Source organism: Macaca fascicularis, chromosome 3 (assembly GCF_037993035.2).
Source record: "Macaca fascicularis isolate 582-1 chromosome 3, T2T-MFA8v1.1".
Lineage (NCBI taxonomy): Eukaryota > Metazoa > Chordata > Mammalia > Primates > Cercopithecidae > Macaca > Macaca fascicularis.
Genome location: NC_088377.1, coordinates 49,331,278 through 49,350,790, shown reverse-complemented (window position 1 = coordinate 49,350,790; position 19,513 = coordinate 49,331,278). Strand labels below are relative to the sequence as shown.

Here is a 19,513-nt window from a genome sequence, read left to right as displayed (position 1 = left end):
TAGAACTTAATTTCGTCTTTGCAACAATCTTATATGAGGTAGAAAATCTTATCGTGTACACTTTATAAATACGGATAAAAGATTTAAAGAGGTAAAGAATGTATGGTGAAACCCCATCTCTCCTAAAAATAACAAAAATTAGCCGGGCATGGTGGCGTGAGCCTGTTATCCCAGCTACTTGGGAGACTGAGGCAGAGAATTGCTTGAACCCAGGAGGTGGAGGTTGTAGTGAGCTGAGATCGTGCCACTGCACTCCAGCCTGGGTGACAGAGCGAGATTTTGTCTCAAAAAAGAAAAAACTAAATGTGGCAAGCCAGACACAGTGGCTTATGCCTACAATCCCAGCACTTCGGGAGACTGAGGCAGGAGGATTGCTTGAACACGGGATTTCAAGACCAGCCTGGGCAACGTAGTGAAACCCTGTCTCTACCAAAAATACAAAAATTAGCTGGGCACGGTGGCATGTGCCTGTAGTCCCAGCTACTTGGGAGACTGAGGTGGGAGGATCACTGGAGCCCAGGAAGTGCAGTGAGCCACTATCATGCCACTGTACTCCAGCCTGAGCGACAGAGCGAGACCCTGTCTCAAAAAAAAAAGAAATGAATGAAAAACTTCGCTGTCGTGTAACCATTGCTTCTGAGCTGACCCCTTGGGACTATCCGGTGATCCCCGTTCCTTCACCTGGGGAGCAGATGGAGCTGGAACCCAGGTGTTCTGCCATCAATCTCCCTCATGGGACCAGAGCATCCCGAGGGGCTTACCTCATAGTAGTTGTTGTTGTAGAAGCAATTGCAGGAAGAGGCCTGGATGCAGTGGTTGTCACTAAACAAAAAGCCAAGGTTGCAGACACAGCCCCCCCGACAGAGTGGCCCACAGCTAGGCCTGGGACTCTTGCACGAAGCAGGACAAGCACAGGATTCGTAGTGTGCATTTGGGGGGCAGCGCTCTAAGGAGAAAACAGCCTCTGTCATGCTTTCATTCCACAGCTTTCTCAGGGAGTCTCCCTGTCTCTCCTCTACCCCCAAACTCAAGTTCTTCTCTAGGAAACAGGACCGTATTATTCAGCCATAACAAGGCCTGAAGGCTGGGTGTGGTGGCTCACACCTATAATCCCAGCACTTTGGGAGGCTGAGGTGGGAGGATTGTTTGAGGCCAGGAGTTTGAGACCAGCCTGTGCAACATAGTGAGACCCCATCCCTACAAAACAAATTTAAAAATAAAACAATTTTAGGCTGGGCGCGGTGGCTCACACCTGTAATCCCGGCACTTTGGGAAGCCGAGGCAGGTGAATCACTTGAGGCCAGGAGTTCAAGAACAGCCTGGCCAACAGGGTGAAACCCTAGAGCCGGACACAGTGGCTCACCCCTATAATCCCAAGACTTTGGGAGGCCGAGACTGAAGTGTAATTACAAGATTACACCCCTGTAATCCCAGGACTTTGGGAGGTCAAGACCAGCCTGGCCACCATGGTGAAACCCCGTTTCTACTAAAAATACAAAAATTAGCCAGTCCTGGTGGTGCAGGCCTGTGGCCCCAGCTACTCAGGAGACTGAAACAGGATAGTTGCTTGAGCCCCAGAGGCGGAGGTTGCAGTGAACCGAGATCACGCCACTGCACTCCAGCCTGCGTGACAGAGCGAGACCCTGTCTCAAAAATATAAACAATAAGAAATACTTTTTTTAAAGGAATGAAGTCCTGATGCATGCTACAGTATGGATGGCCCGGAAAACATTACACTCAGTGAAAGAAGCTAAACATAAAGGTTCACATATTGCATGATTCCATTTGTATGAACTGTCCAGAACTGGCAAATCCATGGATAAAGGAAAGAAATTTGTGGTTGCCAGGGGCTGGGGGAAGGTGGAGTGAGGACTGCTAATAGGTACAGGGTTCCTTTTTGGAGTGATGAAAATGTCTGGATTAGAAAGTGATAATGGGGGGCCGGGCGTGGTGGCTCAAGCCTGTAATCCCAGCACTTTGGGAGGCCGAGACGGGCGGATCACGAGGTCAGGAGATCGAGACCATCCTGGCTAACACAATGAAACCCCGTCTCTACTAAAAATACAAAAAAATTAGCCGGGCGAGGTGGCGGGCGCCTGTAGTCCCAGCTACTTGGGAGGCTGAGGCAGGAGAATGGCGTAAACCCGGGAGGCGGAGTTTGCAGTGAGCCGAGATAGTGCCACTGCACTCCAGCCTGGGCGACAGAGCGAGACTCCGTCTCAAAAAAAAAAAAAAAAAAAAAAAAAAGAAAGTGATAATGGTTGCACAACCTTGGGAATACACTAGAAACCATAGAATTGCTTTTGCTTTTTTTTTTTTTTTTTTTTTTTTTAAGATGGGGTCTCGTTCTGTTGCCCAGGCTAAAGTACAGTGACCCAGTCATGGCTTGCTACAGCCTCAACCTCCCAGGCTCAAGCGATCCTCCCACCTCAGCCTCCCGAGTAGCTGGGACTACAGGTGTGCACCACCACACCCAGCTAATTTTTTTATTTTTATTTTTTTTTCCATTTTAAAGTGGAGACAGGCTCTTGCTATGTATGTTGCCTAGGCTGGTCTCAAACTCCTGTGCTCAAGCAACTCTCCTGCCTTGGCCCCCCAAAGTGCTGGGATTATAGGTGTGAGCCACCATGCCCCGCCTAGAATTGTACACTTTAAAAGGGTGAATTTTATGAAATATGGATTATATCTCAATAACAAACAAGGAGAAGGAAGCCTCGTGGCTGGGTCCTGACACCCCCACCCACTCCAGCCCTGCCGTCCCTCTCACTCTGGGCAGTCCTCCCCATTTCCTCTGAAGTCACCATGGACTGCTTCAGCTCTGCCCTGAGAGCACTAGAAGCATCTAGAAGCAACTAGAAGCTTTCTACCAGAAGCATCCCTTTCCCTGACTCTCTCCTAGTCACTCTCTCTCACATTCAGCCTTGGCCCACGCTCCATCCACCTCATACCTGTATTGGGTCTGGGGGTTGTGTTAGTGCTCAGGATCACACTGGTCATAGCGGCACTTGGAGCATGTGGAGACATCACCAAGGCTGCCACCCCAGTGGCTGTGGGACTGGGATGGGGTGGCCTCAGGGCTGTGAGCTTCTCTGTGGGGATGGTGGGTTTTTCCGTGGGGATGGTGGGTTTTTCTGGGGAGATGGTGGTTTTTTCCGTGGGGATGGTGGGTTTCTCCGTGGGGATGGTGGGCTTTTCCGTGGGAATGGTGGGATTTTCTGTGGGGATGGTGGGTTTTTCTGTGGGGATGGTGGGTTTTTCTGTGGAGATGATAGTCTCTTCAATGGGAATGGTGGGTTTTTCTGTGGAGATGGTGGGTTTTTCTGTGGGGATGGTGGGTTTTTCTGTGGAGATGATAGTCTCTTCAATGGGGATGATGGGTTTTTCTGTGGAGATGATAGTCTCTTCGATGGGGATGGTGGGTTTTTCTGTGGAGATGGTGGATTTTTCTGTGGGGATGGGTTTTTCTGTGGGGATGGTGGGTTTTTCTGTGGAGATGATAGTCTCTTCAATGGGGATGGTGGGTTTTTCTGTGGAGATGGTGGGTTTTTCTGTGGAGATGGTGGGTTTTTCCGTGGGGATGGTGGGTTTTTCTGTGGGAATGGTGGATTTTTCCGTGGGGATGGTGGGTTTTTCTGTGGAGATGGTGGGTTTTTCTGTGGAGATGGTAGTCTCTTCAATGGAGATGGTGGGTTTTTCCGTGGGGATGGTGGGTTTTTCCGTGGGGATAGTGGGTTTTTCTGTGGGGATGGTGGGTTTTTCTACGGAGATGGTAGTCTCTTCAATGGAGGTGGTGGTTTCTTCAGTGGGGATAGTGGGTTTTTCCATGGGGACAGTGGGTTTTTCTGTGGGGATGGCAGCCTCTTCTGTGGAGATGGTGGTCTCCTCAGTGGTGGTAGTGGGCTCTTCTGCGGGGACGGTGGGCTTTTCTGTGGAAATGGTGGGCTTTTCTGTGGGAATGGTGGGCTCTTCTGTGGAAATGGTGGGCTTTTCTGTGGGAATGGTGGGCTCTTCTGTGGGGATGGTGGGTTTTTCTGTGGGGAAAGAGGGCTCTTCGGTAGGGATGGTGGGTTTTTCTGAGGGAGTGGTGGGTTTTTCTGTGGGAATGGTGGGCTCTTCTGTGAGGATGGTGGGTTTTTCTGTGGCGAAAGAGGGCTCTTCGGTAGGGATGGTGGGTTTTTCTGCAGGAATGGTGGGCTTTTCTTTGGGGACTGTGGGCTTTTCTGTGGTGACGGTGGGTTTTTCTATGGAAACTGTAGGGTTTTCTGTGAGGCCGGTGGTTTCAGAAGGGCCAGTGGAAGAAACTGGAGATATGGGAGGAAGCTCTGGTAGCATTTTTACTGAAAAGAAAAAAAAAAAAGAATCCCTGGAGTTTAGTCAAAACCATACCACCACCCTCTTCACTACCATCTAATTGGAGTGGGCTCCAATGGGCGACTTATTTACACCTTTCTTTCTACTCCCAACCCCCAACCTTTATTCACTCAACAAACAGTAATATATGTCAGATATTGTGCCAGGTACGAGAAAAGCAAAAATGAATAGGATATGGGTCTGGCCTTCAAGATTGCAGGGGAAGGAAGGAGTTCTGGATCCAGCCCCCAAAATCCATGGTATCTAAGCCACATTCACCCAGGCAAACATCTTGAAGTGCAGGGGAAGGAGAGGTGGGTAGAAGATGGAAAATAAAGCCAGCTGGGTGAGAATTCGGGCTCCAGGGAGGACTCGCATTTTTTTTTTTTTTTGAGACGGAGTCTCGCTCTGTCGCCCAGGCTGGAGTGCAGTGGCCGGATCTCAGCTCGCTGCAAGCTCCGCCTCCCGGGTTCACGCCATTCTCCTGCCTCAGCCTCCCGAGTAGCTGGGACTATAGGCGCCCGCCACCTCGCCTGGCTAGTTTTTTATATTTTTTAGTAGAGGCAGGGTTTCACCGTGTTAGCCAGGATGGTCTCGATCTCCTGACCTTGTGATCCGCCCGTCTTGGCCTCCCAAAGTGCTGGGATTACAGGCTTGAGCCACCGCACCCGGCCAGGACCTGCATTTTAAGCAGGTCATAGAGAGAACCCTGGGGAATGGTGATCTCAGGGCACTGCCCCCTTCCTGGAGCCTGGGCTTTAGTCTTACCTGGACAAGTCCCAGGATTGATCAAGATGAAACCCATAGCAACCACAAAGGCCATGTTGCTGCCCCGGATGGCCTTGAAAATCAGCTGAAGGCGACAAGGGAGAAAGATGGAGAGAGAAACAAAAATGAATCTCCAGCAACTCTGTGATTCCGCTGGGCATAGAGTCTGTCCTCTGCCAAAATGTCACCTTGTTCCAGCCTCAACGGTCCAGCCCTGTCCCGGCCCCTTTCTCACTTTCCGTAACATGAAGTTCCCCTTTTCTTGACTCTCTTTCCAGTTCTCCACCTCTTCAGCACTGGTGGCGCCCCCAGATCCCAGGCATTGGCCCTCTCACCCCACACAGACAGGACCCCCGCCTCTGTCTCTCACCTGCATGGGCTGTTGGTGTCCTGAGGGGATGGTGACGGAGGCGTTCTGCCAGTAAGGGCGCTGAGACCCCAGGCGTTTCCAGAGAGGAATCAGAGGGCTCCCCGCAGGACTTCCCAGGAGGAGTTCGAGCATAGTACCCTCCCCAAGGCCATACATGTGGTACGCGAACTCCACGCAGATGTCACCCGGGGCGCAGAAGGGCCGGCTCACCAGTCTGGCCGACTGCCCTGCCTGGGAGAACTTGTCAGCCTCAAGGTAGATATAGTGACCCCCTGGGCAAAGGAAGGGAACAGGCAAGATAAGAAGCCTGCACAGGACATACCAACTGCTGCTTTAGCGAAGCTTTGCTTTCTGAACAGGGATCTGAGCAAACACTCAAATTCCCCAGGTCATAGCATTATTTTTTCTGCTCATTTTAGACATCTAACTAAAGAAGGTGGGGTCACAAAGAAAGGGAAAAGCGGCCATGCACAGTGGCTCACGCCTGTAATCCCAGCACTTTGGGAGGCCGAGGCCGGCCGATCACGAGGTCAAGAGATCAAGACCATCCTGCCCAACATGGTAAAACCCGTCTCTACTAAAAATACAAAAATTAGCCAGGTGTGGTGGTGCGTGCCTGTAATCCCAGCTACTCGGGAGGCTGAGGCAGGAGAATCACTTGAACCCGGGAGGTGGAGGTTGCAATGAGCTGAGATCACACCTGCACTCCAGCCTGGTGACAGAGTAAGACTCCATCTCAAAAAAAAAAAAAAAAAAAAAACAGAGAAGCAAACCAGCAACCTAGATTACATTCATTAATGTCGCGTGTGTGTGTGTGTGTTACCCAGGCTGTTACCCAGGCTGGAGTACAGTGATACGATCTCAGCTCACTACAACCTCCACCTCCCAGGTTCAAGCGATCCTCCTGCCTCAGCCTCCCAAGTAGCTGGGATTACAAGTGTGCACCACCATGTCTGGCTAATTTTTGTGTTTTTGGTAGAGGTGGGGTTTCACCATGTTGGCCAGGCTAGTCTCAAACTCCTGGCCTCAAGTGATCCACCCGCCTCAGCCTCCCAAAGCACTGGGATTACATGTGTGAGCCACTGCACCCTGCCCTCATTATTGTCGTTTTAAAAAATTATTTCTTTTTATATTTTTGTAAGACAGAATCTCACTCTGTTGCCCTGATTGGAATGCAGTGGTGTGATCTCAGCTCACTGCAGTCTCTACCTCCTGGGGTCAGGCAGTTCTCCCGCATCAGCCTCCTGAGTAGCTGGGACTACAGGTGCACACCACCACTCCCGGCTAATTTTTATATATTTTTAGTAGAGTCAGGGTTTCACCATGTTGCCCAGGCTGGTCTCGAACTCCTGACCTCAAGTGATCAACCTGCCTCAGCTTCCCAAAGTGCTGGAATTAAAGGTGTGAGCCACCATGCCTGGCCTATTTTTTTATTTTTATTTTTTAGAGACAAGGTCTCACTCTGTTGCCCAGGCTGGAGCGTACTGGTTCAATCACAGCTCACTGCAGCCTCGACTCCTGAGCTCAAGCGATCCTCCCACCCCTTGCAAGTAAGTGGGACTACAAGCACACGCCACCACATCTGGCTAATTTAAAATATATATATATATATATATATATTTTTTTTTTTTTTTCTAAAGATGGGGTTCTCACTATGTTGCCCAGGCTGAGCTCAAACTCCTGGGCCCAAGCAATCCTCCCGCCTCAGCCTCCCAAAGTGCTGGAATTGCAGGCATGAGCCACTCATAAATGTCTAGACTGAAAATGAGGTGGTGGGTTTTGAAGCCTTGGGCTCCATGAAGTGAGATTGCCCGGGTTTTCTTAGGATTTCAGTGATCCCCCCGCCCTGAGAATCTTTAAGTTACTCTGCTATCTCCAGAGTTCCGGTACCATGGCAACTTCCGAATAAACACCTGTGGACTGATCTTCCCCCGCCCGAAACAGCTTCTCCCACCAGTCACAGCAGCCAGCCCACTACCTGGGAGCAGACTGAGTGATTCCTTGGCGCGAGCGCTCTTCAATCTCCTCACCTGCATTAGGGAAACCTCCCACGGGACCCATGCCGTGGACGGGTCCATTTTTATGTCCGACGGCCCAGTGTCCACCATCCCCGGAAGTCTGGACCCAGTCACAGAAGGGATGGGCGCTGTCTTCAAAGTCACACTGAGGAAAGCCCTCTGGGGGATCAAAATAGGATATTTAAGCAAGTTGAGTGATGCTCTCCAGCCCTCTCCCAGCCCACCCCGGATTCTGAGAGATCCGGGCCTCCCAGGGCCTGTTCTCACCCCCACAAGGAGCAATGCTGGTTGCATCGACTGCCACAGCTGGCTCTGGGGTCTTTCCAAAAACGCCCACCACGGTGAACTGGAGAAAAAGGGAGATGGGCTGGGAGTGAGCACACAGCCCATACCCCTAAGCCCCTGATCTGACTCGGCTCCATTCCACGACCCAGAATCCCTACTCCCTGTCCCAGACCCTCAATTCATTTCTTTTTTTTTTTTTTTTTTTTGAGACGGAGTCTCGCTCTGTCGCCCAGGCTGGAGTGCAGTGGCCGGATCTCAGCTCACTGCAAGCTCCGCCTTCCAGGTTTAAGCCATTCTCCTGCCTCAGCCTCCCGAGTAGCTGGTACTACAGGTGCCCGCCACCTCGCCCGGCTAGTTTTTTGTATTTTTTAGTACAGACGGGGTTTCACCGTGTTAGCCAGGATGGTCTCGATCTCCTGACCTCGTGATCCACCATTCTCGGCCTCCCAAAGTGCTGGGATTACAGGCTTGAGCCACCACACCCAGCCTCATTTTTTTTTTTTCCCAGACAGGGTCTTGCTTTCTTTTCCAGGCTGGAGCACAGTGGTGCGATCATAGCTCACTGCAACCTTGATCTCCAGGGCTCAAATGATCCTCCCACCTCAGCTTCCCGAGTATGCCCACCTAATTTTTGTATTTTTTTGTAGAGATGGGGTCTTGCTATGTTGCCCAGGCTGGTCTTGAACTCCTGTCCTGAAGCAATCCTCCCTCCTCAGCCTCCCAAAGTATTGGGAATACAGGCATGCGCCACAGCACCACGCCCCCTCAATTTATTTCAACATTGGGTGTGCCTACCATGTGCAAGGACCTGACCCCTTGCTTCTCTGTACCTGTATCCGTCCCACGGCTGTGTAATTGACAGAAACAGCCTGCCAGTTGGGCCCAGGTTGTCCTGAGAAGAGAGTGTGTTTCCGGATGCTCCCTGTAGTGAAAGGAATCGGAGGGAGAAGTGAGCTTAAGGGGACTGGGAAATGACTTTGAACTATACCCAGGAGGATGAGGAGCAGAGGGTATAGTTGGGGACCATTACCGCCAAATGAAAGCACAATCTTCTTTTTTATTTTATTTATTTATCATTATTATTTTTTGAGATGGAGTCTTGCTCTGTTGCCCAGGCCGGAGTGCAGTGGCACTATCCTGGCTCACTGCAACTTCAGTCTCCTAGGTTCAAGCGATTCTCTTACCTCAGCCTCTTGAGTAGCTGAGATTACAGGCGTGTGCCACAACACCTGGTTAATTTTTGTACTTTTAGTAGAGACAAGGTTTCTCTATGTTGGCCAGGCTGGTCTCAAACTCCTGACCTCAAGTGATCCACCAGCCTCAGCCTCCCAAAGTGCAGGATTACAGGCGTAAGTCACCGTGCCAGGCCAGCACAACCTTCTTTTTTATTTGAGATGGAGTCTCACTCTGTCGCCAGGCTGGAGTGCAGTGGCACGATCTCAGCTCACTGCAACCTCCACCTCCCGGGTTCAAGCGATTCTCCTGCCTCAGCCTCCTGTGTAGCTGGGACTACAGGCAGCTAATTTTTGTATTTTTAGTAGAGACAGGGTTTCACCATGTTGGCCAGGATGGTCTCGATCTCCTGACCTCGTGATCTGCCCGCCTCGGCCTCCCAAAGAGCCCTCCCAGCCATGATTTCCACTTCATGGAATAATCTCACACATATTCCAGACCTCCCTAGACCCTGAGGAATGCCCCATGTTTCCCCATCAAGCCAACCCTGGGAGATGCGCCCAGTCAGTGTAAATCCCGTGAATTCTCCGCTCTAACCCAAGACGGAAGCATAAACGTGGAGGGCTGCACCAGGAGACTGGCCCCGGAGGACGTAGTGGAAGGAAAAGCTCAGACAGCCGGAGGACGGGCTCACGGGACTCAGAAGGACGGCTTTCTGCCCGGGTCTTGCATTCTTGGGGTCCAGGAGCATGTAGTGGCCACCTGTGAAGCAAAAGGCCAGGGAATTGAGGTGGATGGAATTGAGGGAAGATGGCAGCAGAGATAGGGCTCTGAGGAGGCTGGGGACTTGTCCCTGGGGAGCCCCAACAGCAGCCTGGAATCAGGCAGTGCCAATGTAGTCCTATGCCAACTGACTGAGGTCTTTGACTTTCCCAGAAATACTTGGGCTGGGTAAGGACCCGGCGCTGCCATGGGAAATGCCAGACACCTTCTCCAAAGCAGCAACTAGAACTTTGTCTTTTGGGTGTTAACTCTTTTTTGTTGTTTTGTTTTTGTTTTTGAGACAGTCTCACTCTGTTGCCCAGGCTGGAGTGCAGTGGCGCAATCATGGCTCTCATGGTTCACTGCAGACTCAACCTCCCCGGGCTCAGGTGGTCCTCCCACCTCAGCCTCCTTAAGTAGTTGGGACTACAGGTGTGCGCCACCAAGCCCTGCTAATTTTTCTATTTTTTTTTTTTTTAAAGATGGGGTTTCCCCACATTGCCCAGGCTGGTCTTGAACTCCTAGGTTCAAATGATCCACCCACCTTGGCTTCCCAAGGGATTACAGTCACGAGCCATCACGTCTGGCCTGGGTGCTAACTCTTAAGGTCCACTAGAGTCATAGCCTGTTCCTTTTTTTCTTTTTTCTTTTCTGAGACAGGGTATGGCTCTGTTGTCCAGGCTAAAGTGTAGTGGCATAGGTCTCAAACTCCTGGGCTCAAGCAATCCTCTTGCCACAGCCTCCCGAGTAGCTGGGACTCCAGGTGCACACCACTATGCCCAGCTAATTTTTTTTTTTAAGAGATGGGGTCTCACTATGTTGCCCAGGCGGGTCTTGGTCTCCTGGCCTCAAGCAATCCTCCCGCCTTGGCCTCCCAAAGTGCTCAAGTACAGGCTTGAGCCACTACACCTGGTTGCCTCTTCCTTTTCTTTACCCGCTGGACATAACCTATTCACACAAACTGGTGAGAGTCACAGCGGCTCTGACACAGACCAGCAAGCGGCAAACCCCCTCTCACCCAACACCACCTCGGCCCCCAGCTCAGACAGCCAATCAGCGTGGACCTCGCTAGGTGACGCAACTGGTAGCGAAGAGGAAAATATAAGCGGCTGCCAACTCGTGGGGAGCGCGCTCGCGTGCGTGCTCGCGCCCGAGTCCCAGGGAGTCACGCCTGGCGCGCGCTCGGTCCTGCCTGGTGCGCGCTCACTCCTGCGGAAGGTGTGATCCTGAGCGGCGACGAAGAGGCTGGAATGGCGGGAATGGGCAGGAGGAAGGAGAGAAAGGAAACAACCGGGAAGGAAGAGGGAAGGGAAAGGAAAGGAAGTGGGGAAATGGTGAAAGAGAAATCAAGGAGACGGGCTGGCGCAGTGGCTCACGCCTGTAATCCCAGCACTTTGGGAAACTGAGGCGGGCGGATCACCTGAGGTCAGGAGTTCGAGACCAGCCTGACCAACATAGGGAAACCCCATCTCTACTAAAAATACAAAAATTAATTGGGCATGGTGGCGCACACCTGTAGTCCCAGTTACTCAGGAGGCTGAAGTAGGAGAATCAATTGAACCTGGGCGGTAGAGGTTGCTGTGAGCTGAGATCAAGTCACTGTACTCCAGCCTGGGAGACAGAGGGAGACTCTGTCTCAGAAATAAATAAATAAATAATTGGTAACTCACGGCTGAGTGCAGTGGCTCACGCCTGTAATCCCAGCACTTTGGGAGGCCGAGGCGGGTGGATCACCTGAGGTCCGGCGTTCAAGACCAGCCTGGCCAACATGCGAAACCCCGTCTCTACTAAAAATACAAAAATTAGCCGAGTGTGGTGGCGGGCACCTGTAATCCCAGCTACTCGGGAGGCTGAGTCAGGAGAATCGCTTGAACTCGGGAGACAGAGGTTGCAGTGAGCTGAGATGGCGCCACCGCACTACAGCCTGGGCAACAGAATGAGACTCTGTATCCAAAAAAAAAAAAAAAGAAAGAAAGAAAATAAAATCGAGGAGACCTATGAGAAACGGAAGAGGAGAAATGGGAGAAAAAAAAAGTGAAAGAAAAAAAGTGAAAGGCGAAGAAAATATAAGGAAGCGAGCAAGATGGAAATGGAAAGGGAGAAAAAGGAAAAATAAAAAGCCAAAAGGCCAGCCAGCATTTACTGAAGCTCCTGGGCACAGTCCACAGTACATAATTTTAAAATGCTGAGGGGTGGCAGAGAGGGCTGGCCGGCTTCCAGCGAAGGTGGGGCCAGGGCTTAAGGCCTTATTTATTTATTTATTTACTTATTTATTTTTATTGAGACGGAGTCTCACTCTGTTGTCCAGGCTGGAGTGCAGTGGCACTATCTCCGCCTCCCAGATTCAAGCAATTCTCCCACTTCAGCCTCCTGAGTAGCTGAGATTACAGGATTACAGGCGCACACCACCACGCCCAGCTAATTTTTTGTATTTGTAGTAGAGACAGGGTTTTGCTATGTTGGCCAGGCTGGTCTCAAACTCCTGACCTCAGGTGATCTGCCTGCCTCCACCTCCCAAAGTGCTGGGATTACAGGCGTGAGCCAGTGCACTTGGCTCCAAACTTGTTCAACTTTTTATTTTCCCAGTGGCACTGCTCACTTTATAACTATATTTACTTTGTTTAGGTAACTGTCCCCCACTACCCCACCCTACTCTTCCTTGTCTGTTTTGTACACTGGTGTATCTCAAGTGCCTAGGACAGCAGCTGGCATATTGTAGGTGCTCAGTATTTCTTGAATGAATGAAGAATGAAAGGGGCCAGAAGCAATGACTCATGCCTGTAATCCCAGCATTTGGGAGGCTGAGGCAGGTGGATCACTTGAGGTCAGGAGTTCGAGACCAGCCTGGCCAACATGGTGAAACCCTGTCTCTACAAAAACTACAAAAATTATCCGGGTGTGGTGGTGCATGCCTGTAGTCCCAGCTACTCGGGAGGTTGAGGCAGGAGAATTGCTTAAACCTAGGAGGCAGAGGTTGCAGTGAGCAGAGATCACGCCACTGCACTCCAGACTGGGTGATAGAATGAGACTCTGCCTCAAAAAAAAAAAAAAAAAAAAAATGGGGCCGGGCGCGGTGGCTCAAGCCTGTAATCCCAGCACTTTGGGAGGCCGAGATGGGCGGATCACAAGGTCAGGAGATCAAGACCATCCTGGCTAACACGGCGAAACCCCGTCTCTACTAAAAACACAAAAAATTAGCCGGGCGAGGTGGCGGCGCCTGTGGTCCCAGCTACTCGGGAGGCTGAGGCAGGAGAATGGCGGGAACCCGGGAGGCGGAGCTTGCAGTGAGCTGAGATCTGGCCACTGCACTCCAGCCTGGGCGACAGAGCGAGACTCCGTCTCAAAAAAAAAAAAAAAAAAAAAAAGAAAGGTGCCAGAGAAAGGAGATGAGGAGCTGGCTGTATTGGGTGTGCCAGGTAGAGCTTGTAGGGCGGTGGTGGGGGAGGCTGGCTGGGTTCTTGAAATCAGCTTCCTGCGTGAAACTTGAGCTGATAAGAGGCTTGAAGCTGTAGGTGTTCATGCCAGACCGTCCCAGGGCAATTACAGTAGGGTGCGTGGTGCCCAGAAAGTCAACGGACAGAAGCATGGCCGCTACTCACTACCAGGGCTAGAGAAGTCGCCATCAGGCCCCACGCCTGGCTTTCCCGACGACCCTTTCTTCTGAGTCCACTTGGCCCCGGAGGCAGTTGGGATCCAGGTCCAGTCACAGAGGTCATTTGGAATGTCAAAGCTGCATGTTTGCATCATACAGACTGAGAGGAAAGAAAGAAGGGAAGATATAATATTTTCTTCTTTTTTAGAGACAGGGTCTCTGTCACCCAGGCTAAGAGTACAGTGGTGTAATCATAGCTCATTGCAGCCTCGAACTCCTGGACTCAAGCAGTCCTCCCACCTCAGCCTCCTGAGTAGCTAAGACTACAGGTGGCACCACCATGCCCAGCTAATTTTTTTTTTTTTTTTTTAGACGGAGTCTCGCTCTGTCGCCCAGGCTGGAGTGCAGTGGCCGGATCTCAGCTCACTGCAAGCTCTGCCTCCCGGGTTCACGCCATTCTCCTGCCTCAGCCTTCTGAGTAGCTGGGACTACAGGCACCCGCCACTTCACCCGGCTAGTTTTTTGTATTTTTTAGTAGAGACGGGGTTTCACCATGTTAGCCAGGATGGTCTCAATCTCCTGACCTCGTGATCCGCCCATCTTGGCCTTCCAAAGTGCTGAGATTACAGGCTTGAGCCACCGTGCCCGGCCAACGCGGCTAATTTTTAAAAAGTTTTTGGCCAGGCGCGGTGGCTTAAGCCTGTAATCTCAGCATTTTGGGAGGCTGAGGTGGGCAGATCACCTGAGGTCAAGAGTTCTAGAACAGCCTTGCCAACACAATGAAACCCCAGCTCTACTAAACATACAAAAATTAGCCAGGCATGGTGGTGGGCACCTGTAATCCCAGCTCCTTCGGAGACTGAGGCAGGAGAATCATTTGAACCCAAGAGGCGGAAGTTGCAGTGAGCCGAGATCACGCCACTGCATCCAGCCTGGGTGACAAGAGTGAAATTCTGTCTCAAATAGATAAATAAATAAATTCTTTTGTAGACATGGGGGTCTCCCTATGTTGCCCAGGCTGATCTCAAACTCCTGGCCTCACACCATCCTCCCACCTTGGCCTCCCAAGGTGCTGGGATTACAGGCCTGAGCCACAGTGCTGGGCGGAGGAGACCTCTCTTTAAGCGTGGCTGCTACCAGAGTCAAAGCCCTACAAGCTCCACCTGGCAGACCCAGTACAGCCAGCTCCTCATCTCCTTTCTCTGGCACCTTTCATTTTCATCTTTTTTTTTTTTTTTTTTGAGGCAGAGTCTTGTTCTGTCACCCAGTCTGGAGTGCAGTGGCGTGATCTCTGCCTCTGGCGTGGAGGGCAGAGGCAGGGGAAGCAGCTAGACTCCTGGTCCATGAACTGCTCCTGCCACCCTGGGTGGTTGTGCAAGGGCAGAGAGAAAAGGGTCCGAGGGCAGGCGGTGGGAGGAGGAGGGACAGGGACTCACCGCGATTGCAGGAGCCCCGGCGAATAGAGAGGGCATCCAGGGCAATGTCCAGGTAGGCAGTGCTACCCCGTGTTCCCTCAAACATCAGCTGCAAGAGGATAAATGGACCCAACCCCATGAGCCCCTCAGCCAGGCCTCCTGGCTCCTAGTTTCCTTCCTGATTTCAGATGGCTTGGCCCCCACAATCCCTTTTTGCCACATCCCCACCCCCAGGCTCCCCGACACCCAGATTTCCCCTGAGGTCCCAGAATTTGCCCCTGGCCTTACTCGGGTGGGCAGGGTGAACCCTGCGGGCACAGTGACAGTGGTGGGCATCCAGGAGGGTCTCTGGGTGTTCCGGTGTTTCCAGAGCACGTGGGGGCGGCGGCCCTCTTCACCCGAGAGCAGCAGCAGCCTGAGCTGGGCGCCCCAAGACAGCCCAAACATGTGGTAGGCGAAGTTCACGCAGAGGGGGCCTTGCTCCCATAAGTTGGGGCTGCGCAGGCGGGCCACACCCCCACGGTGGAAGTTGTTGGATTCCATATGCAGATAGCTGCCCTCTGGGGGAGGCAGAGCCCAGGACCCTGAGGCCCAGTCACCTCCGAGGGCTGCCCCCACCCATCCCCTTCTCAGAGCCCAGGCACTCCGTTCTGGTTGCCTCCCTTCTCCCTCCATCTAGCCATCCCCGCCTCCCAGACACCTCCCTGCTCATGGTCCCCCGGAAACCGTAGCCGCTTACCTCCATTGGGGTACCCCCCGGGAGGCCCGGTGGTGCCAGTGGGAGAGGGCCCGCTGGCTCGAACCCAGTCTCCATCATCTGCGGACACTTGGGACCAGTCACAGAGGGGTTTGGCGTCATCCTCAAAATCACACTGGGTGAGAACGTCTAGGAAGAACGGGTCACTGTGAGGTTTCAGAGAGGACAGGGGCAGGGCCCAGAACCACACTGGGAGATGGAAGTAGCAAGATTGCTACGCTTAGAGAAAGCTGCCATGAAATCAGCCGGGTGTGGTGGCGCACACCTGTAGTCCCAGCTACTGGGGAGGCTGAGGCAAGAGAATCGCTTGAACCCAGGAGGTGACCTTTGCAGTGAGGCCAAGATCACGCCACTGCACTCCCGCCTGAGCAACAGAGGGAGACTCCGTCTCAAAAAAAGAAAATAAAAAGAAAGCTGTCACAAAGACTTGGGGTCCAGAGCAGAAATTGTTTGTTTTTTGTAGAGATAGAGTCTTACTGTGTTGCCCAGGCTGCTCTCAAACTCCTGGCCTCAAGCCATCCTCCCACCTCGGCCTCCCTAAGTGTTGGAATTACAGGTGTGAGTCACAGCACCCGGCCCAGAGCAGAGATTTGAAAGAAAGAATCTTTTAGGAGAAATTCGGGTCTGGGAGAGTGGACAGAATGCCAAGGTCGGGGACATGAACCGAGGTTGGAGGGCTGGACTTGGTCTGGCGGGACACGTTTTGTAGTCCTGGCTGATGCCAGGAGGGGACTGGAGGTGGCTGCTTCTGCTAGGAACTCAGGCACTGGCGTTCTGGTGGCAGAATGTGGGTTCAGAGGAGGGAGGAGGAATCTTAGCACTCCTGGTTTCCAACTCACAGTTGTTCCCAGAGCTGCGAACAACCAGCTTCTTGTCCGGAGGCTTCTCTCTCCTTGGGGGTGGTTTGGAGAAAGCAAAAATGCAACTCTTGTCATTATCAAGAATTAAAAGAATTATAAGAATTATAAGTCATTCAGTGACTATGAGCTTTCTGAGTGGTCACGTAAGGATGATCCGTGTTTATGCAGTGAATGTATGTGACTTGACTTTTTTTCTTTTTTTTTTTCTTTTCTTTTCTTTTCCCTGGCACTCAGGCTAGAGTGCAGTGGTGCAATCACAACTCACTGCAGCCTCAAACCTCTGGGCTCCAGCAATCCTCCCACCTCAACCTCCCCAGTAGCTGGGACTACAGGAGCATGCCACCACACCCAGCTAATTTATTTCTATTTTTTATAGAGATGGGGTCTTTCTATGTTGCACAGGCTGGCCATGACCTCCTGACCTCATGCAATCCTCCCACCTTGGCCTCCCAAAGTGCTGGGATTACAAGTAGGAGCCACTGTGCTCAGACCTCAGTTTTTTGTTGTTGAAGTTCTACTTGTTCAAATTCTCCCAAACACACTGCAGGACACCAAGACATCCATCATTTCTTTTTTTTTTTTTTTTTTTTGAGACGGAATTTCACTCTTGTTGCCCAGGCTGGAGTGCAGTGGTGCAATTTCGGCTCACTGCAATCTCTGCCTCCTGGGTTCAAGTGACTCTCCTGCCTCAGACTCCCCAGTAGCTGGGATTACAGGCAGGCACCACCATACCTGGCTAGTACAGACAGGGTTTCACCATGTTGGTCAGGCTGGTCTCGAACACCTGACCTCAGGTGATCCACCTGCCTCGGCTTCCCAAAGTGCTGGGATTACAGGGGTGAGCCGCCACGCCCGGCCTGTCATCCGTCATTTCTTTGCTGCCTCATACTTAAGTCTCCCTCATCAGCTGGGTCCACCCTAGGTCTTGTCCATTTCCTGAGGGCCTGACCCCTCGATCCTTCTCTCCTAGCCTTAGATGTGTCTTCCAGCTCTGCACCTCCTCTGTCCCTTCTCACATTGTAGCCCTGTCCTGCTCCCAGAACCTGCCCCTTAATTCCAGGCTCTGGGCCTGTGCAGCTCTCCCCCTTCCTGGTCAGCAGTCAAGGTCAACCCATTTCCATCCCACCGGGTTTCCCCCTTCCTCTCCAGGTTTTTTTTTTTTTTTTTGAGATGGAGTCTCACTCTGTCACCCAGGCTGGAGTGCAATGGCATGATCTCGGCTCACCGCAAACTCTGCCTCCCAGGTTCAAGCGATTCTCCTGCCTCAGCCTCCAAAGTAGCTGGGACTACAGGTGTGCACCACCACACCTGGCTAATTTTTTGTATTTTTAGTAGAGACGGGATTTCACCATGTTGGCCAGCATGGTCTTGATCTCCTGACCTCGTGATCCGCCCACCTCAGCCTCCCAAAGTGCTGGGATTACAGGTGTGAGCCACCGCGCCCGGCCTCTCTCCAGGTCTTTTGTAGTTAGCCTGCTCACCCCCTCCAGCTCTGCCCTTCCATATTCCTACAGCCACCCTCAACTGACCCTGGTTTATCATTACCCGCTGGGCCCAGCTTACCTGAGATGGGCAGCCCCCACCAGCAGCAGCAGAGTCCAGACTGGAGGAACCATGAGGAACCTCAGTGGTGGCTCCCAGGGGAGAGGAGAAGGGCACAGTTGGGAGCCTGGACCCCTTTTATTCACCCCTGGCCTCCTTAGCTTGGCATCCTTCCAAGGATGCCATGAAAAATGAACAGAGAAACACAGAAACAGAAAAGCTCTGGGAAATTAAAACTACGAGAGTTGAAATTTACCATCCAGTAGAAGCATTGTAGATTGAAATTGAGGGAAATAAACTAGAGAGAAGGGGGGAAAAAAAGAGAAAGAAACAAAAAGGAAACAGGTTTGGAGGATCAATCTCAAACAAAAGTCTAACCTCAAACAAAAGGAGTTCAAAAAGAGAGAACAAAGGAAAAGAAATTATTATTTTAAAAAGAAAAACACACAAGAAAATATCCAGCACTGAAATATACAAGTCTCTAGATTAAAAAGGTATCCAGGGTGATGAATACACAGAGACCCATGGAAGCACTGGATTTCAGACTATCAGGGAAGAGAAGATCTGAAACACTTTCAGACAGACAATAACAGGTCATATACCAACGATCAGAAATCAACATGGCATCCGGCTTTTCAATAGCAACCATGGAGTCTAAGAGGCAGCGGAACATTGTCTGCAGAATTCCAACAGAAAACCATTTCAAACCTAAAATTCTATAACTGGCAACGGTGGCAACTGGAGAGTTAGGTGAAGGAAGGACTGCAAACGGCCAGATGTGGTGGGTCACACCTGTAATCCCAGCATTTGGGACACCAAGGTGGGTGGATCACTTGAGGTCAGGAGTTCAAGACCAGCCTGGCCAACATGGCAAAACCCCATCTCTACTAAAAATACAAAAAATTAGCCAGCGGTGGTGGCACATGCTCATAATCCCAGCTACTCAGGAGGCTGAGGCACGAGAATCGCTTGAACTTGGTAGGTGGAGGTTGTAGTGAGCTGAGATCGTGAGACTCCATGTCAAAAATAAAAAAGGACTGCAAATGCCTATTGGCAAATCACTGAGAAAGATAAGTCACAGAGGAAAAGATACAAACAACCAGCAAACATCTGAAAAGCTGTTCTGTTTCACTAGTAATAAGGGAAATGCTAATTAAAACTATGACTCTTATATTGACCTTTTTTTTTTTTGAGACAGGACCTTGTTCTGTTACCCAGGCTGGAGCGCAGCAGCATGACTTGGCTTACTGCAGCCTCAACCCCCTGGGCTCAGGTGATCCTCCCATCTTAGCCTCTGGAGTAGCTGGGACTACCAGCACACGTCACCAAGCCCGGCTAATTTTTGTATATTTTGCAGAAACAGGGTTTTGCCATGTCGCCGAGGCTGGTCTTAAACTCCTGGGCTCAAGTGATCTGCCTGCCTTGGCCTTCCAAAGTGCTGGAATTACAGGCGTGAGCTAGTGCGCCCAGCCGACAAAAATTTGAAAGATCGGTAGTATGAAGTGTTGGACAAGATGCAGGTAGATACGAACTCAGTGATGATAAGACTGTAGGTTGGTGGCCAGGTGCGGTGGCTCATGCTGCTAATCCCAAGTGCTTTTTTGAGGCAGAGATGGTAGGA

At 51.4% G+C, this 19,513-nt stretch overlaps 1 protein-coding gene across 1 annotated transcript in view; it reads right to left on the bottom strand.

Annotated features, from left to right (window-relative positions):
• Positions 1–18,656, bottom strand: part of ZAN (zonadhesin) — a 62,069-nt gene extending 43,413 nt beyond the window's left edge. Inside the window, 14 exon segments of the mRNA XM_045389582.2 lie at positions 762–946; positions 2,949–4,337; positions 5,119–5,203; positions 5,489–5,760; positions 7,519–7,665; positions 7,774–7,852; positions 8,622–8,713; positions 9,562–9,726; positions 13,326–13,478; positions 14,755–14,842; positions 15,022–15,293; positions 15,473–15,619; positions 16,330–16,382; positions 17,914–18,656. Of these exon segments, the coding sequence (XP_045245517.2) occupies positions 762–946; positions 2,949–4,337; positions 5,119–5,203; positions 5,489–5,760; positions 7,519–7,665; positions 7,774–7,852; positions 8,622–8,713; positions 9,562–9,726; positions 13,326–13,478; positions 14,755–14,842; positions 15,022–15,293; positions 15,473–15,619; positions 16,330–16,382; positions 17,914–17,966 (3,180 nt within the window). The 5' untranslated portion in view covers positions 17,967–18,656.
• Between the last annotated feature and the right edge of the window lie 857 nt (positions 18,657–19,513).